Source organism: Salvia hispanica, chromosome 3 (assembly GCF_023119035.1).
Source record: "Salvia hispanica cultivar TCC Black 2014 chromosome 3, UniMelb_Shisp_WGS_1.0, whole genome shotgun sequence".
Classification (NCBI taxonomy): Eukaryota; Viridiplantae; Streptophyta; class Magnoliopsida; order Lamiales; family Lamiaceae; genus Salvia; species Salvia hispanica.
In genome coordinates, this window is record NC_062967.1 from 17,339,519 (window position 1) to 17,363,630 (window position 24,112).

Sequence of the window (24,112 nt, forward strand, 5' to 3'; positions counted from 1 at the left end):
TTAGTTTGTCATCCAATATACGCGTAAACCTGAAAATCAAAATTCTCTTAATTCCACTCCCATATTTGTAGCACCACTCCGCCTTGCCGCTGCAACACAACAGAATCTGAGACCTCCGGCATCTGGAAATTCAACCATCCAGATCGGCGATTCCCCCGCTCTTCCAATTCCGATCGCAACGCAACAGTGATGGTCGCGCCCCCCTCCGCCAATGAATCTCCGCCCCAAACTCAGATCGCCGCCTTCTCCGCCCGCCGCCTTTCCGCCGACCACCACTAAATCGAAAATGCCCCGCAAATCTCTCCTCCGACCGACGCTCGTCCTCTCCTCCCTCCTCTCCCTTCTCGCCTTCTACTCCTTCGTCCTCCACACTCCTCCCAACTACACAACCGCCACTTCAATCGACGATCGCAATGCCCTCCCGCTCCAGCGCTCTACAAAGGTGAGGATTTATATGTACGATTTGCCTAGGAGGTTTACGTACGGCGTGATCGAGAGCTACGCAGCTGCGCGCGGCGGGGAGCCTGTCGCCGATGACGCGCTGCTGAAATACCCTGGGAATCAGCACTCCGCCGAGTGGTACCTTTTCTCCGATCTGAACCGTCCGAGTGGAGAGCGGGTTGACTCGGCTGTGTCTCGCGTGATGGACCCCGAGGAAGCTGACCTCTTCTATGTCCCCTTCTTTTCTTCGTTGAGTCTCGTCGCTAATCCCGTCCGATCAGCCGCTGCGAATGCCACCGCCGCTCCTGATAAGTCTGTCTATAGTGATGAGCAAACTCAGGTGCGAATTCATGTCGAATTTATCTTATTCAGGCTTAACTTGTTCCGTTTTAATTCGTATTCAATGCTTTGTGCCCTAATTTATCTTGATTTGATTACTATTCATGATTTCATATGATACATGTTTAAGAAGCTAATTAGGAGGTTGAGATGATATACTTGACTGATGCAGGAAGCTTTGATGGATTGGTTGGAGGAACAAATATACTGGAAAAGAAATAATGGATGGGATCATGTGTTCATATGTCAGGATCCCAATGCTCTATATAAGGTCATCGAAAGAGTGAAAAATGGGGTGTTATTAGTTTCAGATTTCGGGAGGTTGGCTCGCAATCAGGCATCTCTGGTCAAGGATGTGATTCTTCCCTATTCACATAGGATTAATACATTCAAAGGGGATGCTGGACTGGAGAACCGCAATTCTTTGCTATTCTTTATGGGGAACCGCTATCGAAAAGAGGTAATAAGATGCAATCTATATTGTCATGCACTTGTTCTCCAAATCATGATGCTTAAAGTATTGAATATTTACCATTAGTATGAGTGAATTTTCAATGGTTATTTTGTTGGCTTGCTCCTTTTAAGTATAGATATAGAGCATCGTCATTGTCAACATGTTTCTACTATACACATGCTTCTCATAGAGCTGTTTATGACTCCCATGTATACATTAACTCATGAGATAACTTGTGTGTGCATTTCTGATGAAAAAAAAAAACCTTGTGTGTGCATTTGCACTTAAATTGGTTTTGTTATGGATTGAAGGGTGGGAAGATTCGAGATTTGCTTTTCCAACTGCTTGAGAATGAAGAGGGAGTTATAATTAAACATGGAGCACAGTCAAGGGAGAGTCGCCGTGCAGCAACGCAAGGAATGCATACATCTAAGTTTTGTTTGCATCCAGCTGGTGATACTCCATCAGCTTGCCGACTATTTGATGCCATTGTTAGTTTATGTGTTCCTGTTATTGTCAGCGATTACATTGAGCTGCCTTTTGAAGATGTGATAGACTACAGAAAGATTGCCATTTTCGTTGATTCCACCACTGCAACTAAACCTGGACACTTGGCCAAGTTGCTGAGAAAAGTCGGGCCGGAGAGGATTTTGAAGTTCCAAAAGGAGTTGCTAAAGGTATATTTCAATAGATTAGCTTCACCTTGCATGCTGAATAAGTCCTTGAAACTGGAGATCAAATTAAGATTATTTGCAGGACCAATTGGAATATTAAAAACTGGTGCTTAACACTTAATTTACTTGCTGTAGCCGTTAGTGAGCATGGATTGAGTTCATGAAAATGCATGCTGCGTGTGTAAATAGTCCATACCTTGTGATTATATTCTGAGCTGTACTTTCAGTATGAGATACAAGAGCTTTGCATGTGATTCCAATGTCGATTGAATGAGTTTACTTTTAGGTTGAGCTTAAGGCTGCATATTACTTTTCTCAGTTATGGAAATTCATTGTGGTAGTTCGATTATTATCCTTATAAACAAGCTTTTTACACTCCACTTTCTTCGTTATCGAAGTAGTGCTTCTACTTACGAGGCTGCACTTGCTCGGTCATTGAGTCTTGCTATAAGCTTTTTCATCGTATTCAGGTAAAGAGGTACTTTGAGTATGAAGATCCAAATGGGACTGTGAAAGAAATCTGGCGGCAGGTTTCTCAGAAGCTGCCTCTTATAAAACTTATGAGCAACCGAGACCAACGGATTGTGCTGCGTGACCTGACAGAGCCAGACTGTTCGTGTATCTGCTCAAACCTGACCGGCGTACGCACAACTCTATGATGTTCCTCGGGGTTCATTTTGCAGACTAGAAGCGAACTTGGTGTCGAATGCCATTTCACGTGGGAGGAGTTACTAGTGATAGAGATTCGGTATTCATTTATTCTTGATAAGGACTTGGTTGCTGTCCTTCATCTTGTGATGTAACTAGAATCGATCAGTTTGTACATTATTACACAGAAAACCATAGCTACCAAAATGATTGAATATGTTTAACTTATCTTAGCAATGATTAGAAAATAAAATACCTAAACCCTAAACATTGGTGTTTGTAGGTAGCTTTTGTGGTTGATTTTTCTTTTCAATCAAATGAGAAAATAGATAGCTAAGGCAACGCATTCTTCACTTTCATATCAGCGTGATTTTTTACCCTAATTTGCAGCCATCAATGGCTGTAGAAGATCTTCCTTTGACCCCAAATTCTATCAATGGTTAGCATCTTCTTCTTCTTCACAGAACTTGGAGTAGTGTTCAGGGTCCATCAAGCTTTTCACTTCTTCATCGTTGGCCATCTCCACCTTGACGATCCATCCCTTCTCATAAGGGCTCGCGTTCATCTGATCCAAAGACGGGGAAGATCATCAGACATGACATGACTGTCAGCAATGAGTTTGACGAGTAAAACTCACCAATCCAGGAGAGCCGGTGAGCTGTGTGTTGACCTCAACCACTCTACCCGAGATGGGGGAGTTGACATCGCTCGTCGATTTCATGCTTTCAACAGTAGCAAAACTTGTTCCCTGTTTTAGTTGAGCTCCCTCATCAGGTAGTTGGACAAATATGACATTGCCCAAGTGGTGTAGGGCATGATCACTAATGCCTAGAGTAACACAATTACCTTCAACTTTCACCCATTCATGAGATGAGCCATACTTTAGATCATCCTTCACTGCCACACAAACCACATTGATGATCATTATAAATCTTAAACACCCAAAACCATTACATTTCTTGATTCACTAATTGGGAATATCTAAGCTGGTTTCCTAGTTAATTTGTTGATTGGCTATAATTCAATTACTCTAAATTCTACAGTCCAAAGATTCCATCATTGATCATTCCATATCAGCTAAGCTAAGTGTAATCAAGAATTTAGAAGGAATTTACAACTCCATAAACCCCTTATAAACAATCCCAATTACAAATATCAATCATTCAACACACTTGTGATGGATAAACAACAATCACCCACAAACATATTATCACAGATAAACACAAAAATTAGGGAAACAATGCATCAACTGCAAATATTGACATACCAGTCGCAAAGCCTCTATTTTGAGCGGAGATTTTAAGGTACGAAGCGAGCCTTGTCGCCCACAATTTCGAACCCATGTTTTTACATTCACTAAAGATCAATCTCCGCTATTAAAATGTCACAAATGGTGTATGATTTATCCCATTTTTTCCCTTTTCTTTTTCTACTCTTCTTTAACATTTGTACAAACTTTTTCTAGTCTTCTTTAACATTTTAATTAATAAAATTATATGAGAATACATTAAATAGAATAAATGATTAAACGATTAACTTTTTTTTAGAAAAAGATTCAATTACTTTTGGGACGGCAAGAAGTAATAAGAATAGGCTTAATAAGCTCACAAAAGAGATTATCTAATTATATTTCTTCTGGTATGTACTTTATAAATTAGGAATAAGATGATCAAATTTATAAAATTAATGAAGCGTAATCCAAAAGTCAAATGATTGAATAGGTATAATTCTTGAAAGCCAATCATGGAGTATGAGTAAAATGCAATGTTTACCGCATAACAATAGTTGATCCAGCTTGAACTAGGGCTATCAATCAAGATAGCCCAACCCAGCCCAAACCACTTGCCAAACTGGTCGGCCCATATTGGATTTGTGTTAAATCGAATTGGGTTATAGTGTTGTTAAGTACCTCTGGAATCTGGATAATGAAAGTACTACTTCCTCCGACCATAAAATGTATAAACTATTTTCTTTTCGATTCGTTCCTGAAAAATATAAACTTTTTAATTTTGAAAATCTCACTATGCTCCTAATAACGTGGACTCCACTCTCCACTAATACTACTTTCACTAGTGGAGTCCACTAATACTACTTTCACTATATCATTTCTCTATCTCTCTTATTTTATCAATTATTAATATTCTAATATTAATTTGTTCTATCTTGTCATTGAGTATGTTTCTAATACTAATGTTTTAATATTTAGTAAATTACAAAAATGGTATTCAAACTTACAATAATTCTATTAATTCTATAATAACGTCCATAAATCAAATTAGATGATTTGTAATGGTTTACAAATTTAATATACATTATATCATTAAAACCTTAACTATGTCTTGATATTAGTATAATATTTGTCCTTTTTTTATCCTCACTTTTTCTTGTCTTGATATTTAATAGTATTATTTTTAATAAAAATTAATATTTCATTAAAATTTAAATGAATATATCCCAATTCCATCTTTCAATTAAAAAAAATCTATAAATGAGTTTGACCCCTCTCCATAAAATTAATATCCAATTAAATTGAGATATGATTCAACTAAATTTTAATAAAATAATACTAATTAATATGGCAAGAAAAGTTGAGAGAGAAAAAAAATAAAAGAAAAATGTGATATTAATATCAAATGAGAGATATGATTTTGATTTTAATAAATATTGCATATTAAATTCATAAAACATTAAAAATCTTCTAATTTGATTTATTAACGTAATTCTAAAATTGTTGTACGATTAGTACTATTTTTATAATTTATTAGAAAAAGACTTAAACACAACTAGATGGAACATGTTAATATTATTAAATATTAGTTTAAATCTAATTTAGGAAGTTTCCATATGCAAAATGTGAGTCTAATTTTAAGTTCTACGTGTCAAAGAAGTATTGGTGGGACATATCACGTCATATTGCCACCATAATATGCCTAGACTATGGAATATTTTCTCGACAAAAGGAGTATAACGATACAATATGAATGATATTAGAGTGTAACTATAGAGTTAAACCATTTAATGATTGAGCATTTGATGGTTGATTACATTGGGAGAATGGAAGCATAATGGTTGTGATTTGTGAATCATGCAAAGCAGGTAAAGATGTAACAGCATCCACAGTGGGACGCTTTAAGCGATGCCCTATGCACCGCCACGTCAGCATTTTTATCCTTTTCCTATTCCACCTGCAGTGGGACGGACTATAGCCCGTCCTAAGCAACGCCCTAAGCATATTACTTCTATTTTGTATTTATATAATTTATGCAAATTTATCAAGCAAAATAAAAAAATAAAAACAACACAATTAAGGCAAATCCTACATTTACTTAATTAAAAAAAAGTTACAAAATAAGAAATTATTAAAAAAAGTTACAAACTAAGAAATAAAAAAAAAAGTTACAAACTAAGAAATTAAAAAAAAAAACGCCCCATCGGCTCGTCTAGAGTAGTCCCAACCTCCGGCTAAGGCCATCGATCATCCTGCTGGATGCCTTCTCTTTGAGGCGGGTTGGTCGCCTGCATCAGAGCGCCGTGCGCGTCCAACAACGTCCTGTAGTCGGAGGAGGCCACCAAATCCGTATAGGCATGTGACGCAGCCGAAGTCTTGCTCGGGATCGCGCTCGGGGTCGGGCTCGGGGGCTGGTCAGACGGCGCCGCGGCGGATGTGGTCGCCTTGCCCTTGGCCTTGGCAGCCTTGATGCCAGGGGGACGCCGGGAGGACATCGGTGTGCCGGAACTCTCATCTTCGAACACCGGATTGTTGAGGTCCATTGGAGACGCGCCGCTCTCGCTGCTTGTATAATCAGCGAAGGTGCGCTTCGACGCCCTCTTCCTCACCGCCGTCGATGGGGGAATCACACCACCAACGAATTTCTGCTTATCCCTCAAGAGCGCCCAGGACTGGTAGTGCTTGAAATTGCCGTACAATGACATGTACGACTACACCGCTTTGTCCCGCACATCCGCGAGACTCTCTCCACCGCTCTGCTCCCTCTCGCACTTCTCGTACTCCCCCGCGAACAAATTTACCTGCTTCTTTATTTGATCCCAGTGCTTGCGGAGCCGCTCCCTCGTGGCGCTTGTAGGCGCACGCTCGGCTTGGCCGCGTTATATTTCTCGGCGATCCGTTCCCAATACGTAGTCACCTTCTGGTCGTTGGCGAACACCGGATCCTCCGAATCATCAAATCCAACATCTCGTCAAGACGATGGATTCGGGGTCGGAGTAGTTCGTCCTTCCCGGGGCGAACTCTTCACACACCTCCGTTGAAGGCAACTTCTAGGCTCGTGCCTTGGTCCGCTTCTTCTTGGTGGCGGAGCCCGACGCGGCGGCGGAGGGGCGGTGGGGAGAAGGCTCCATGTCGGACAGCCCGTACAAATCGGTGCTGAAGTCGAGATCGTACTCGGTGTGGTGTCGAATGGTCGGTATTCGTCGGGTTCTGAACCCGGCCATCGTGAACCACCGAACATCGGACTATTCGTATTTGGGTAATCTCCGGAATCCATTTTACTTGACATGTAGAAAATGTACGCCATATGCGCTGCCACATCAGCATTTTATCCTCCACCCCTTCCACCTGCAATGGGGTGGACTATAGCCCGCCATAAGCCACGCCCTAAGCATTTTATCTATTATTTGAATATTTAAATACTTCAAAATTTGAAAAAAAAAACTTCATTTCATTAAAATTAAAACATTACAATGCGAAATAAAAAAACTACAAATTCTCAACGGCAGTTGCGGTTCCAAACTTCTTCAATCATGTCGGTCATGAGCTGAGTATGATCTTGTTGGTTGCGCATTGAGGTCTTTCGTTGTAGAACCTCACCAAAGCCCAACGGTAATCCTCGAGTGACAGGCGGGGTCGTCGTGCTGGAGCTAGATCCGGCTTCATCATCCACCCAATCGGTGACATGTCCACTTCTTGTTCGACTACCATGTTATGCATGATGATGCACGCATACATGACGTCGGCGATGACTTCCTTGAACCAGAAACGCGCCGGACCTTTCACGATTGCCCACCGCGATTGGAGCACCCCAAAAGCCCGCTCCACATCCTTCCGCGCAGACTCCTGCTTTGCCGCAAACAAGACTCTCCTCTCACCAATTGGGCAGCTGATCGTCTTCAAAAAAACAGGCCACCTTGGGTATATGCCATCGGCCAAGTAGTACCCCATATGATGTCTGCGGCCGTTGGCAGTGAACTCGATGGCCGGGCCGCGACCCCTGCACTGATCGGCGAAGAGGGTGGACGAGTTGAGGACGTTGATGTCGTTGTTCGACCCGGCTACACCGAAGTAGGCATGCCAGATCCAGAGGCGGTGGTTAGCGACGGCTTCCAGGATCATCGTCGGGTGGCTGCCCTTGTAGCCGCTAGTATATTGGCCTCTCCACGCCGTCGGGCAGTTCTTCCACTGCCAGTGCATACAGTCTATGCTCCCTAGCATCCCATGGAAGCCGTGCACCGTCTCGTGCATCCTCATCAGGCTCTGGCAATTATCCGCAGTCGGGCGTCGCAAATATATGTCGCCAAAAGCCTGCACAACTATCTTACAAAAATTCTTGAGACATTCGCGGCCAGTTGTCTCCCCGACGTGAAGGTACTCGTCGAACATATCCGCTGTGGTGCCGTAGGCCAACTGCCGGATCGCAACCGTGCACTTCTGCAACGGCGTAAGTCCGGGTCTGCCGATGTCGTCTTCCCGATACTGGAAGTACTCATCACGTCCCTCCAACGTGTGCACAATGCGGAGAAAAAGATCTCGGCTCATTCTAAAATGGCGGCGGAAAACATTCGGGCCCCACCGTGGTTGCTCGGCAAAATCATCTGCGAATAGATGTTCGTGAGCTACGTCGTGCTCGCGCGGGACATACGTCCGACGTCGTATCGGCCGAGGAACCCGCGCCACCGCCGCCTCCGCCTCCCGCTGCATTTGTGCCAAGCACTCCGCCGCGGCTTCATTAACGGCATCGAACAAGGCTCGAGTCAAGGCCCGTCTGCAGCCATCCGATGTACTCAAATCGTAGTCGTCGGGATTCATTTTTGAGAAGATGAGAGAGAATAATTGAAGAGATGTGAAATAGTAGTGTGTGAAATGGTAGAGAATTGTGGTGTTTAAATAAGAAAAAAATTTGGAAAAAAATCAAAAAAAAGAAAAAGAAAAAAAAATCTTGAGAATTTACATTGCATATTCGCATAGTCGTAAAGAATATCTTTCAATTATTCGTCTATGAATTGGATTTTTGTTGAATGAAAAAATAATAATTAAAGAGATATGGTTAGTACATGGTGTTGTTAGCTGCTCATTGGCCCACCTTTCTAATCTCCAATGTATCAATGCCCATAAATCCCTAATCAACTTCTCATTATATGTTTCTTGAAATTAGAGGAGGACCCCACTTTCATAATGATTTTATAATTGACAAAAATGATCCAACTGGCTTCACCCTCCTCTGTCTCCCTCCATCTCTCTCTCACACACACAACACACACACACGGTGGAGATAGTTGAAACTTGAAGAAATAGTGAGTATTTTAGATATCAAGAATTGTTCCAAAAAGAATAAAAATAGAATCTTTTCAAGGTTGATGAATGTTTTGATCACTAACCATCTTCTCCAAGAGTCCATGAAAGGGGAAAATTGATTTACCTTGTCAAGAGACAAGAGCAGCTTTAAGGGAGCAATTGTGTATGGGTTCTTTCTCCAGAAGAAGACATACTACTATTATGAATGGAATCCAAGAAAAGAATTTGATAAAAATCAAATCTTGAAACCCTCTCTTTTCAATCAACATTGTTCATCAATAGTAATTGTAAAAAAATGATAAAAACAAATCTTGAACTCCTCTCCTTGTAATCCAACATTGTTCATCTCTAGTAATTGAAAAAAAATGATAAAAATCAAATCTTGAACCCCCCTCTCTAATCCAACATTATTCATCAATAGTAATTGACCAACGTGTGCCATCATTTGATCACTCATATCATGAGTGGCCTTAAAAGCAAGACTGTGCAAGATTGATTGTGACACCAGCAACGCCGGCCAAGAACCTCATTATTGTAAATACACACTCCCTCCTCTTCTTCAAATAAAACTATAGTGATAACATATGTACTACCCCAAGATTCATTGAATATATACAGCTTTATTATTGTATCACCCTTCCATTTTCCCAAATAAAGTTTTCCCATTTACCCTCCTCTCCCCCCCCCCCCTCTCTCTCTCACACACAAACACACAGTGGGACTTAGAATTTTGCAGTGAATAGTCTCAGATGCACTGAGCTTCCCTTCATTAACTCCCACTTGTGTTGTGATTCTGATCCATTCTTAATTCCAAAAATATGGTTGTGGGAGAAGAGCAAGCCTCTGTGTTAGGGTATTCAATATTTTCTTGCCGTACACAACTCATCTTTGAGTGAGTTTGCATTATTTTCTGTATTTTTGGTTGATTATTGCTCGATTCATGAGGTAGGGTTTTAGATGATTCAACTGTAAAAACATATACTGTATCGAATCTCTGGTATCCTTAGTTCCATTGCAGCAGTGACTTAGTATTATTCTATGAAAGAGTTTCTCATTTCATCATTTCTCTCATAAAAATTCAATCTTGGCAGTTGGTTTGTTTTCCTATGATGAAGTGATGAGTATACTAAGATAAGATAAATGGGCTTTATCCTGTAGGTTCTGTTTGTGATACTATTGCTCTTCAAAATCCATTCAAAATCACAAACTGTTGTCTCTTAATTGCTTATGTTGTCAAAATCAGGATATATGTTGCTTGGTCAAACCATCCCTAGCATTTAGCATTAGCATTTTAGTGTGTTTGATTGCTTCTTGATGGTCTTTGTTTCAGTTGATAGAGGTTGAATGGATTCAAGTGCACACAACTCTGGTTCCTCAGAATTGGATTTGGATTTGGAGAGGGAGTATGACATCAATCTCAATCTCCCCGGTTCAAGTCCACCGCCATTGCAGAGCTTCGCTGCAGCAGGCTCCGAGAGCAATGCTGCTTACTTCTCGTGGCCGGCTTGCAGGATAAGTGATGCAGCAGAGGATAGAGCACATTACTTTGGTAATCTTCAAAAGGGTGTTTTGCCTGAGATCCACGGTGGGCGCCCAACGGGGTTGCAGGCCACTACCTTGCTCGAGCTGATGACTATTAGGGCGTTTCACAGCAAGCTTCTGAGGCGGTTTAGCCTCGGTACAGCCATTGGACTTCGTATCCGGAGGGGCTCTTTGACTGATATACCAGCTATACTTGTCTTTGTTGGTAGAAAACTTCATAGGGAATGGCTCAACCCTGCTCAATGCCTACCTACAGCTCTTGAGGTACTTTGCTTCTTCAAACTTGATCAAGATCTCAACTTTCTTGGATATCTTCTTCATGATTGGTTTTGTAGGGACCTGGAGGTGTTTGGTGTGAAGTTGATGTGGTTGAATTCTCATACTACGGAGCGCCTGCAGCTACCCCGAAAGAGCAGTTCTACACCGAGCTAGTAGATGGATTTGGTGGGAGTGATCCATGCATTGGATCTGGTTCTCAGGTATTCTTGCAACATCTAAACAGAATTGTGTATGTTGTTGTGTTGTACGGTTCAATAATCGAGCCCTCCGTTGCATTGAAAGGTTGCTAGCCAAGAAACTTATGGAACATTAGGTGCAATTGTTAGAAGCAGAACAGGAAATAGGCAGGTTGGTTTCCTCACAAATAGGCACGTAGCTGTGGATCTTGAATTCCCAAGTCAAAAAATGTTCCATCCATTGCCACCAAGCCTCGGACCGGGTGTTTATCTAGGCGCAGTCGAGAGAGCCACTTCCTTCATCAGCGATGATCGTTGGTATGGCACTTTTGCAGGAACAAATCCAGGTACAATAAACAAAAACACTCCTTTTCTTTCCCTCCCATTTGTAGATTCTCATCTCTGATATCGACTCTAATGATACTCGTGTCGTGTAGAGACATTTGTACGTGCTGATGGCGCTTTCATCCCTTTCGCGGAGGACTTCAACATGAGGAACGTCACAACGCTCGTGAAAGGCATAGGCGAGATTGGCGAAGTCAACAAAATCGACTTGCAGTCTCGCGTGGAGAGCCTCGTTGGGAGGCAAGTCGTGAAAGTTGGGAGGAGTTCGGGTTTGACAAGTGGGACTATAATGGCCTATTCTCTCGAATACAACGACGAAAAGGGCATGTGTTTCTTCACCGATTTTCTCGTTGTTGGAGAGGATCAGCAAACCTTTGATCTCGAAGGTGACAGTGGCAGCCTTATACTGCTAACCGGCACCAATGGCGACAAGCCACACCCCGTTGGGATCATATGGGGCGGGACAGCCAACCGGGGTCGTCTGAAGTTGAAAGTAGGCCAGCCTCGGGAGAATTGGACCAGCGGAGTTGATCTAGGCCGCCTCCTTGATCTCCTCGAACTTGATCTCATCACTTGTGCACGCGGCCTTGAAGCTGCGTTGCAGGAGCAGAGGAGTGCATCGGGTGCACGGGACTCAACTTCTTGGCCGATAGAGTGGGGCACGACCAAGGACAAGTCGGAAGACAACTATGATGTCCATGCTCTAAGCATTCCTCAGGCTTCCAGTGATGATGATTCGACGCCATTGTTTAGGAACGACGAGTTTCACATCGAGAGTCGCCTTGAGGCAGCTCCGGTGGTCGAGCATCAGTTCATCACGAGGTTCTCGGGCGAATCTCTGGTGAACCAAGAGGAGAGGGAGAGGGAGAATGCACAAGAAATATGTGTTTCATTGCAGTTAGGTGAACCAGAATGTAAGAAAAGAAAGCTGTCTGATTCGCCTAACTCAAACTAGAAGCATGTTTTCTCATGAAATGGATCCTCTGATACGGTAAAATGCAAATAATATCCAATCTATTTGACATGTCCATTTCTTTATCTAATTTTTCACATATAAAAATAAATGCACACAACTATATTCATTAAACTTGTGAATGCATCAATTAAGATTTATTTTTAATTAAGAGTTGTGCAAAAGTAACTAAAGTATTAAAGAACGATGACACTTCATGACTCCTTTTATAATAAATTATTTTAATCCATATTATCATAGAAATAAAATAGTAGTAGTACATAATTTCACCCATAGATTAAGATATTTTGATAATTAGGTCAGTTAACTCTGAAAAGAAAAATCAACCAAAAACTTTTAGAATTTCATCAGATTATCAGAATGTACAGTAAAAAGAAAATTTTTGACCCAATAATTTATTTTTGCTATGTCATTTTCGCGCATATATATAATACTCCCTCCGTCCCAAGATATTAGACCCCTTTCTTTTGGGCACATGAATTAGGAAATAGTTGTTTAGTGGTGTAAGTGGAGTTGATAGTAAAATAAATTTTTATCATAAATAAAAATGATTCAAGTGAATTGGGACACCCCAAAGTGAAATAGAGGTCTAATATCTTGGGAAGGATGGAGTACTATATCTTCTTCAATGTAGTTGAGACATTATGTGGATAGATTTAATTCCATTGTAATGGCATTATCCTAAAACCAATATGACATTGACACCACTATGGCCATGTTTGGTTGCCAGGATTCTGTCTGGGAACGTAATCTGATTCCTTAAATTTTAAATTCCTGTGTTTGTTTCAGTTTTTAATTAAATCAGAATTCTAAATCCTAACTTTTCTTAGGTATTTTTTTCCTAGTTTTAGGATTCTTATATATTTAATGAAACATAATATAGTTTATTATTATTATTATTATTATTATTATTATTATTGTTGTTGTTGTTGTTGTTGTTGTTGTTGTTATTGTTATTAAAATTATCATAATTATAACTATATTATTATAATATTTATATATATTTGTTATTATAAAAATAATAATCAATAATTTATTAAATAATTAAAATATAATTATATAATATAAATCATATAATAATAAATAATAATTATTATTTTATAAATTAATAATTAATCAATAACGTAGTGAAATTCTGATTATAAAATTTATTCAATTATAATATACGTAAATAGTATTGTTATAATTAATCATATTAAATGATTATAATATTTCATGTAACTGTACTTACAATTATATTACTATATATTACTATATATTATGATGAATAATCCATATTTAAACTAATAAATAATATAATATTATAATTATTATCATTTGTGATTAATAATTAATTAAAAATTTTATATTATTATTTTTTATAAATAAAAAGTAATGATAAGCAGGAGTATATTTTTATTTTGGTATTTAAATCAAATATGAAATTTAAAATCATGATATTTTCCAAACACAAAAAAGTAAAGTTATTAGGAATCATATTTTCGGGATTCATTTTCTCAGGATTCATTTTCCTTGCCAACTTTACTTTCCCGTCAACCAAACATGGTCGCTCCATTACCCATTACCCAATTTGCGCACACATGTTTAGGGATGAGGAAACTTACCGAAAATACTAAACTTACCGTACAAATAAAACTACTGAAAATATCGGTTTCTCTGTATACCGTAATTTTCGGTACGGTAACAGTATCAATTTTTCTATACCTTAGGTATACCGAATATTCAGTATATATCGTATATTCGGTCTTCAGTATATACCGAATGCTCGACATATGTTGAAATATTATACATGCATTATATTATATTTAATATATTCATATATAAAATAGAATTAAAAAGAAAAGATATTCAAAAATCTTACTTTTAAATATTTTGTGTATAAATTAATTTTTTTTTGCATAACTGTATTACGGTATACCGTACCGTACTTCGGTATACCACAATAATGATAAGGTAAAGGTATAAAAAATTATTCATAACGAATTTCCTATATACCAGATTGCGATATACCAAAATTCAGTATGCTATCAGTATGATTTTTTGTCATACCACGGTTTTCGATACCATAGGCAGTATGTCCAACGTGGACGGCCGTAAATATGATTCGGAAACCGATTTGTTGACTGTGAAATACCACTATTTTTTAATTAAAACTTGGAATTAAAGAAATAATCTTCACATCTGCCCAATTACTCTTTGCTCAGCCGCGCAGCGCTGACGTCTCCATTGAATTCATGGCAGCTCCAGCACCGTCGCCGGCGTCTCTGACTCCGTTGCCTCACGCCGCTGCTTACAGCTCTGTTCCCATCTCTCTTTCATTTCTCTTTCCTGGCCCTCTCACGATTAGATTCAGCCATCGGGTATGCTCACGTCCAACCTCCGTCCTCATCTAGCTCCTGTTCAGTTAAGTCTCTGTCTTCTCGCGACGATCCTCTGTTGCTGTCACTGCTGCTACCCTTGTGCCGCCTACACCAGTGCTACCCCGTCCCCGGCGTGCGAGACGGAGTTGACTCCCCTCTCCATCGGTCTTCTCCTTCTTGGAAAACTCTTTTATTTCTTAGAATGCGATGTCTCTTCTTCCTTCTTACGACAACTCAGTGCCCTTCATCGGCGCCGTCTTTCCTCTGTCTACCTCTCTCTCTGTCTCTCTCTGTGGAGCTCGTCTGTCAGTCACCGTCGAGGTCAGCTAAGCTAAGAGAGGTCTCAGCTTCTCTCCCGGTATGCTCAATCTCTATGTTTCTCTTTGGATTTCTGAATTTTACGGTGCATCTCGTTGCTGCTTTGATATACAGTGTTGTTTCCAATGTGGCTGAGGCGATTGAGATCAGAGTAGTTGAGGGGGGAGGAAGAGGGGGGAGTGGCGGCGGCTGGTGGATTTGACGGCATTGGAGTTTGGAGAGGCCTCAAGAATGTTGAGAAATGGGAATACATGAAAGATGAAGGGTGAGAAATGGGAATATGGCAAAATAGTACTAAGACATGTGCCATTGCCAAATAGGATCTCACTTATGATTTACTGTCAAATAGGATTAAAAATGACACATAGACTAGCTGAGTTTCAGCTTTGACCCGTCGTGGGAAGAAGCAAACGAATCTAAGTATGTTAATTTAAAAACCAATTTTAAAGTTGGTGGAAAAAACCGGAATTCAGGAAAATTTTATGGTTTCATAGGCTAAAAACCCAAAAAACAATGAATAAAGCATTTGTAAGCTTATTCCATGTGCCATACACGTAACATCTCTTTCAGATAGGGGGTGTTACATGCAACCTGCAACCACAAAATCAACGGAACTAGATATCATTACGTCTCTTACACACGGTGTACGAGGATTTAGAGTGTGTTAAAATGATTGACCCCATGGTTAAAGAATACCTTGACACCGAATATATGCAGGATAGGTGCCCAGCATTTGACATGGAAGCAAATGCAGCACTTCATGCACAAAGGATAGGTCAAAGCATTCACATTGAGGATGCAATCAAAGGGTGGTATATAAAAAATAAAGTCGAAGGCCTAAAAAAAATAAAGTCGAAGGCCTGGAGGAAGTGCCAAGGATGTGCATACTTTAAGTTTTATGTCTCACATATGTGACATGTGATAGAATCCTAGATAGAATTGGATTTTTAATGTAATACATTAACTTGGTATAAGACACATTTTTCCCTAATTAATTAGCTATTATTTATCAATTGAATATATTGATTTAAATAGGACGTTACCTAATAAATCATTTATTATTGACTAATAATATATGTTTCTTATTAGTTTATTACTATTAAGGAAAATGAGATGGGGGAGCATTAGGATCCCACCATAATTCATATATAATGTTATATGTTTACCATTAATTAGCCACTCAAGTATATATGGTATAATGACAATTGGTGATTGAGTTTGGAAGAATAAAATCATATAACCACTTGAGGAAATATTCAGTACCTATAATGTTGGTCAAACTATTCTGGCCAATATAGGATAGTGATTTCAAAGAATCAATTCTATTAATTCCGCTATATTGGTAAAAAAGAAATGACTCCCATTAATTATTTTAAATAGCCACTTTGATGAAAAGGACATCAATTATTTTATTAGGGTTTGTTCTGTCTCTACCTATAAATATAAATATAGTGATCCTATCAAATCACACACATTACAAATAACATATAAATGAGGGAAAGAGAGAGAAACAAATCCTTGGAGTTTGAATTGCGCCACCACACTAAAGAAAGCTTAAGGAAATCTTCTTCTCCTTCCCAAATCGCTTCTGCAATAGATCGTCAAGGAATGTTTTGATCCTATTATAGTTGTGGTTGATTGCGTGAAATACATGTTGTTCGAAGATATTGCTTTATTTATATTCAATTATTATGTATTCTTGAATATATGATGATAAATAATTTCCAACACACACTTGACACCTTGCCCACCTATTCCGGATTTTCCCAAACTGAAATTGGAGGGCAAACTGCTACCCTGATACGCTCGGATTTTGCACTATTTTAGGACCATAATTTGGTCTGTTTTTAGTGTCTAAACCATGATTCATGTCTATATTTCGTATATTTTTATCAATTTTGATATTTTGACATGTCTTGCGAGAATTGTGCATATTTGAGCCAAAAAGATAGGAAAAGTCGAAGATGGAATTCTGGCGCGTTCAAAGACGCCCAGCGGCCCGCTGCGTGTGTTGCAGCGACCGCTGCACTTGAAGCGGTCCGCTCCGGAAAGTTGTGCTGAAAAGTCTGAAGACGCCTAGCGACCGCTGGGACGTGTGCAGCGACAGCTCGAGAAGATCCCGTAGCCACTGGACTAAATTGCAGCGACCGCTGTAGGACATGCAACGACCGCTACCCAAATCCACAGAAGCTTCGGACAATGCACAGCGACCGCTGGCCGAGGTGCAGCGGTCCGCTGCGAGAAGGCGGTGCACGAATTTAATCAGATTTTCTCCAGATTTTACCAAGATTAGCCAATCTTTTCCTTTCCTCCATAGGATTCAACTTACTCCCTATATATACCCCCTTAAACCTCTTCATTAAGAGACAACTTTTTACACTCTTTGCTTCACAATTCTAGAGCGAAAATATTTGAGAGTTCATCACTGTGCAAGAGGTTGAAGACGAAGTCAAGTGAAGATCAAAGCTACATGATTCTACCTTTGGGTTTTATCACTTTAGTTCTTATATTTACATTGTTTTCCCTTCAAACTATGTTTTTAGATTATTCTATCATGTGTAACTAAATTCATAGGATTCTAGGGATATGTTAGTAACATTCTTTTGGTTTATACAATTCCGTTTTCTGTTAAATATCCATTTTGTTTATACTTCGTTTCTTCCTTAAGTTATTCCATAATACTGCATGTTTGAGTGACACATTCGATGTTGATCTGCTATAACTTGCTACATAATCGTGAGAGGAGGTTGACGAGTTAGATCCACTTAATAGATACTACAATTAGCTTCCCTTAAAACGACATTGTTAATTGAGAGTGAGGACTTTTCAAGGGTCTTAGGAGCTTCTAGGAGTTACGAATCTGGGGTTGACACCCCTAGTGTTAGTAATCTACGCTTGTACCGCATGGGCAGAACTTATGTGACTCGTCCTATCAAAGTATAGACTGTGCTTGGGTATTGTAGAAGGAATTTGTATAACCATAGTTGTGAACGCACATCCCTGGAATTCTCTTATCTCATTTATTTGATCTCTAGTTTGTGCTGCATTCATCCGCTTTCTGTTTTCAATTTAATCGTTTTCATAAAATTCTCTGGTTCTCCAAATATTGAAAGAAGCTTAGTAGAAGATAGCCAATTGGTGATCTTATTCCCCGTGTTCGACAACCCGGTACTGACCTTTAGCTATACTAGATCTACCATGTATACTTGCATGTATTTTTAGTGCTAATAAAAAGTGCATCATACCATCAGATGTGAATGCTCCTGTGTTTGAGCTTAAAACATTACCCACAAACCTCAAATACGCTTACTTAGAGAAGGAGAAACATTGTCTGTGATCATTAGCAGTGAGCTCGACGGTGAACAAGAGAGAAAGCTTGTGGCAATGCTTGAGCGACACAAGAAGGCGATCGATTGGACTCTAGCCGGCATCGGTTTTTTTATATAAAAGATTTAATCGCATGATTTATTTTGTCTTAATTTTTGCACTCATATCAAATCTAGCCCCCGCCCATCTGAACGTGACACTTTTGGCATCAATAATGCATCAATATAATAAAATTATTAAAGTATATTTGATTTAAAAATTTATATTATCGGTGCATCAAATTGATGATTGGACGGATATGATCAGAATGTGCGCCTCCATCTGCTCCAAACAGGGGATCGTTGTGCTGTAACCCGAGGGGCTGCAATCGGTGTACGTGTCGCTGGAGACGATTAATGCTTAATGACTCAACAGAAGAACATAGAGTTGTGGACTTTCTAACACATGACTGGAAGCTCAGGCACAAACCCACCACAGTGGCTCGATGGCTTGTCCGACAAGTCTTCAAACTTGACGAACTGAGTCATCTGAGCCACAACATGCTACGCATAGCATATAGGATCAACTACACCAAATGGACAATGAGGGAAATTTTATAGTTTAAACATTGCAGAGCACATCAAGTGGTTGTAGGATCATTTGCTACTGCCTACTAGAAATTCACATTGTGCAAAAAATCTTAGAAGCTGTTTTGAATCTTAGTTTTCATATTTAAATTGAATGGGTTAGATCTCTACGAGTACATAATGATAAATATGAGTTGCTAGACAATTAATTATAACTAATTCCATTGCAAAATCAACTAAATGACTCTTTAAATAAACGGATAATTGAACTACAATTACCTATAGAGAGATGGCAGTACTACTTCTGTGGTAGCTGCAAGAAATATAATGATCTTTCATGTTACTAATGTTACTAGTGTATGATTAGAAATCTAAAATATAAACATAGGTGGCTGCATGCAAGACTTGGGATATATATGTTCTTCCACATAGGGCAGGTAGAGGACAAACTGCTGAAAATCATTAGGAGAGTAACCGAGCTCATCTCGTAGAAATCATGGTAGTGGGTAGGCCGTGTTGTTCCATATACATACAATACTCAGATAACGCGCTAGGTAGCCGGTTCTAGTAAAACAAAACTCACAATCATGCTGGCCTGAGCACACATGTAGAAGTCATTGTTTCTGGGACGACAAATTCCGTTGTCAATAACAGGTCCTATGAGAATGGAATAGAGATACTAATAAGTAAATAAAAAAAGCTATATATGTTTCATTGTATGTATGAGTTGTTGAGATAGACAACCTGGAGGGACATTGTAAGGAGAGTTGGGTTGGAAAATCTTAGTATGGTGCTTTTTTTGTGCCACATCCAGCATCAACTTGGGATCTCATTTCTCATCTCTACACTTGCAAGGCTATATAAAAATCAACAAGACTATCCATGTTTCAACGACTTAAATGATTCAAATGTTTTGTTTATAAGGTAGTAGTAAAAGACAGACGTGAATAATATGTTGTAGCTCAATGTTTAGGACTTGGTTGAACTGGGACACATTCATTCCTTCCCTGCCATAAATGAATGCATTCAAATGAATGATAAACACAAAAAACAACATGATACTTATATAGATATTTCAGTAGTTGATACTCCATTACCTGGAAATAATAATCTGTTGAGGTTTACAGCCACAACTTTCGTAGAAGTCGTTTAGTAGCTCCCTGAAAATGCCTGCATCTTCGGGACTCTCTATTATCTCATATCTTGGCGCTCGAGTACGCACTGTTGCTCGGTATATGGAGATCAAAGGAAATATCATTGAACTCACAACCTAATAATCAAAGGAAATAAACATCAAATATCTTGTTTTTTTTTTTTTTAAAAAAAATGACGATTTGAGATTCTAAAGGAAAAATACCGTTGCAAAAGAAGGGACAACTCGTCCAGGTGAACCAATGGAAACACTCATTCATATAATAATGGTGGGATTGCTATAAACCAGGGGTAGTGGCCTTGGATGAGGGTTTTTAGTAGTTAACATTGAATTCAGGCCACCAAGTTCAAGGACAATGCAAGAGTGAGCTTGTCAACAAAGTGGTCTCAAAAATAGATATAGAGAAGTGAAACAATTCTTTCCTTGGCATTTGTTAAGTATTGGTCCGCGTCCTGGCGCAATGCACTAAGTCACCACACCAAGTTCACAGAGATTCTTCTTCTTCCAAGGGCCTTCAATATGAATGAAATACAATGAATGTGATTCAAACTAAACTTGCAACAAAATTCTTTTGGGTTACAAAACTACAAACAAAAAAACATAAGATCAATTTTACTTTGCATGTACGTGAGTGATGGGGAGGGTTCAGGACAGGTTTCACAGGTCTTCCTTGATAAGGGAGAAATGGAATTATTTGCAAACTAGAATTAAAAAATCATGTTACAATTTCCTGCTCTTCTAGCTTGCTCGGGTCCAATCATTGTTGCTATATATGTTGATGATTTGTTGTTTTGTGGTGATGATGAGAAGATGATACATGATTCTAAAATTGAGATGATGAAGAGATATGAAATGAGTGATATGGGGCTGCTACATCATTTCTTGGGTATGTAGATATACCAAGAAAATGATGGGGTGTTTATTTGTCATAGGAAGTATGCAAAAAATATTCTGAAAAAGTTTGTAATGAGTGATTGCAACCCAATATTGATTCCATTGGTGGTTAATGAGAAAATGAAGAAAAAAGATGGTGAAAAGAATATTGATGCTTCTATCTATCAAGTATGGTTGGAAGTTTGTTGTATCTTTGTGCGACAAGACCGGACATTATGTTTGCTTCTAGTATGTTGTCAATATTCATGAATAGTCCGAGTCAAATCCATCTTGGTGCAACAAAGAGAGTTCTTAGATACATCAAAGGCACAACAAATTTTGGGACAAGTATGTCGAAGGTGCCCAAGTTAATTTGCAAGGCTATTGTGATAGCGATTAGACTGAATGTTTGCATGATATGACGAGTACTACGGGTTACTCATTATCTCTTTATTCAAGTGTGTTTTCTTGGACTTCAAAGATGTAGGAGAGTGTGACACAATCAACTACCATGCTTTGATGGTGTGGATCTACGTCGTGAATGCTATGGTCGTCCGTTGGTCATATTTCGAGCTTCAACACACATCAACAAGCATTGGGCAGCAATCGCTGCATCAGATGATCCATTTAGATGCAGTGCTTCTTTACCATGAGATAAAGAGACTATGTTATTACTCAAATTTAGTTAGAAATAATGATGCTTTGGATTACTCTTTGGGATCTTTGTGCCTACCTAAATCATAAGTTTACTTTATTTTCTCAGGAAGACATCTTTGAAAGATTACTAGTGCATATATTGTTACAACAAGAAGCCAAGATGGTAATTTTACATGTTCTTATTTGTAGCCTTGTAGAGCATTATTTTTCAACTCTCCATTATTGATATCATGTTGAAAAGATGTAGACTTCTGCAGATGTACAATGCATCTTGCTTCCTCGGTACTGTCTATCTGCATGTCTCTCTCTCTCTCTAACTGTTTTTATCACTATATGGACATGTCATCATCATCCGAGTCGATACCCTCTATGCGCTTTGTTTTCTTGCGGTTTAAGCCCCATACCTGATTGATAAAAGACAAGCAAAAATAATTTATGGTTTCTGATGCTCACATGCTTTGTGAGACTACGACTTCCCAACTAGGAATTAATGTAACGGTAACGGCATATGATATTGAGATTGGTACGAATCAAATGTTGTTACATGGGGATAGACACGGGAAATAGTATGATACTACATTCTTTTTTCAGTCAAGATTTACGTCATTTTTTCCAAGATTTGGAGACCCTTATGACTTCCTAACCGTAGTTAATGTGCAGTAAAAGTTTAATTATGATTTGGAGAATTCTCTACCATGTGTTTCATTTCCTAGAAGAGTTGTCTTGTATTCCATCTTTAAATAGTAGAGGTGAAGAGTCTTTTGTACATTGAACCATCTTCCAATCTATTAAAAAATTTGATATTTTCTCCCTACAAAACTTATCTTTGTTGTTGTAATAAAATAGAGAAATTGTGTAATCGAGACAAACAAAAACGTAAAGAGACACATAATTTACATGGTTCACCAACGTTGTGTTGGCTACGTCCACGAGCAGAAAACGGAGAACATATTGTATTCAGATTGTTTTCAGCGCCTTACTAGCGGCAAACTATAAAGATTCAAGGCATACTAGCATTTGTAACAACTTCAAAAGTAGAAACTACAACCATTATCTCAATAAAAAACAAAGAGAAATTCTAGTGCCAACGATCCAACACTAAATCATGACTTCTGCAGATGTGATTATATAAATTTTGTTTTAATATACAATAGGATAGTGAATAGAACAACCTTTGCTTGTCATTATTCAAACTGGTTGGGGTTTTTAATGTAGAGTTATGATGATATATACTCCACGTGTCTCATGGTTTTACTAGCTCGTTAACTCGCACTCATTGTCAGACTGTTCTAAAGTAGTTTAAAGTGGAGCCTATATTGCACCGGATATATTCCCAAACAACTTCGCATCATAGTATGAGAGGTTATTTCATAGCTCTCTATAATGTTCAAGATTTACACCCCTCAAAATTTGTTATATGTTATTGAGTACTCTAACTAATGCTTGTTTTGTTTCTTGTGACTAGAACTAGCATCACATAATAAAAACAGACCACGCTAAGGCCTGCTGAGGCCCAAATAGTGGAGTTATCTGAGCTTAACTAATGTTTGGTAGCTGTGTTCATTTAACTTGTTCGCCCATGTTAAGTCATTGGCCCGGTGAATATCGTTCTTTTAAGCAGATACTGGATCGCGACATTTTGGTGCGATAAGTTATCCTAATCTGGAAAACATCCGATAATTTGGCAATTTCCTTTTATACCCCTATGTTTCCTCCACATTTCCCTCTCCCACCCCCGAATCCGGATCTCATTCCCTCAATGTTTGTTTCCACTACATGCCTCTCCCTCATCTTCAACACAACCTTTCCCTCCATGGAATAGTTTCGGTGTTGTCCACGTGAACGTCACACGACATTTTTCCATGGCCAAGAGAGAGAAAAGTTAACTGAAATCTCATCTATGAAACCTCTTCTCTTTGTAGATCTAGTGATTCACAGTGGCGAAGTCAGTAGATCTGGTGTTTTACGGTGGCGAAGTGAACAGTTCTGATGTTTTACGGCGGCGACGAGGCAACCGAAAGAGATTGACAATGGCCAAGTCGATAGATCTGGTATTTCTAAAGAGTTCAAATTTTGCAGCATCAAGAAGAGATCATGAGGTCAATTCACGACGGAGGTCGCGAAAGGTTAGGGTTTAGGATTCAGGGATTGCATTTAGGATAGCCTAGCAATTTATCTAACACTTAGGGTTAATATATAATTACCCAATTTATCTAACACTCCCCCAACTATTATTCACTCCATGTTCAATGTGAGATAACAACAATGATCAAAAGGGGAAAGCTGTAATAGTTTGCATTATATCACACTCACCAAATCAATAGTTTGCATTATATCTGCACTATGTATTATTGCAGTAAAAGTAAAACCTCAACTTTGCAAAACATAAGAAAAGATAGTGTGCAGTAAAAGTAAATCCTCAACTTTATAAAACATAAGAAAAATTAGTGTGTTTAAT

At 39.0% G+C, this 24,112-nt stretch overlaps 4 protein-coding genes across 6 annotated transcripts; 2 read left to right on the plus strand and 2 right to left on the minus strand.

Annotated features, from left to right (window-relative positions):
* Positions 1-42: 42 nt before the first annotated feature.
* LOC125215094 (probable arabinosyltransferase ARAD1) lies at positions 43-2,824 on the plus strand. The gene is made up of 4 exons (XM_048116406.1): positions 43-781; positions 953-1,240; positions 1,546-1,911; positions 2,379-2,824. Exons 1-4 carry the CDS (start codon positions 212-214, stop codon positions 2,565-2,567), a joined length of 1,413 nt encoding a protein of 470 aa, XP_047972363.1. The 5' UTR covers positions 43-211; the 3' UTR covers positions 2,568-2,824.
* Positions 2,690-3,974, minus strand: LOC125215095 (glycine cleavage system H protein 2, mitochondrial-like). Its single transcript, XM_048116407.1, has 3 exons — positions 3,824-3,974; positions 3,194-3,453; positions 2,690-3,121 (listed from the first exon to the last, which is right to left on the minus strand). Exons 1-3 carry the CDS (start codon positions 3,897-3,899, stop codon positions 2,990-2,992), a joined length of 468 nt encoding a protein of 155 aa, XP_047972364.1. The 5' UTR covers positions 3,900-3,974; the 3' UTR covers positions 2,690-2,989.
* A 3,350-nt stretch (positions 3,975-7,324) lies between these two features.
* Positions 7,325-8,599, minus strand: LOC125209483. Its single transcript, XM_048109082.1, has one exon. The coding sequence runs from the start codon at positions 8,597-8,599 to the stop codon at positions 7,325-7,327; it is 1,275 nt and encodes a 424-aa protein (XP_047965039.1).
* A 1,159-nt stretch (positions 8,600-9,758) lies between these two features.
* Positions 9,759-12,451, plus strand: LOC125216129 (protein NARROW LEAF 1-like). 3 transcript variants are annotated; one of them, XM_048117760.1, is made up of 5 exons: positions 9,759-10,030; positions 10,416-10,891; positions 10,963-11,106; positions 11,189-11,429; positions 11,520-12,451. In XM_048117760.1, the coding sequence occupies exons 2-5, from the start codon at positions 10,430-10,432 to the stop codon at positions 12,380-12,382; spliced, it is 1,710 nt and encodes a 569-aa protein (XP_047973717.1). In that variant the 5' UTR covers positions 9,759-10,030; positions 10,416-10,429; the 3' UTR covers positions 12,383-12,451. The 3 variants fall into 3 exon arrangements, with proteins under 3 accessions (XP_047973717.1, XP_047973716.1, XP_047973718.1); XM_048117759.1 differs by having other exon boundaries at positions 9,759-9,977; XM_048117761.1 differs by having other exon boundaries at positions 9,759-9,938.
* The last annotated feature ends 11,661 nt before the right edge of the window (positions 12,452-24,112 follow it).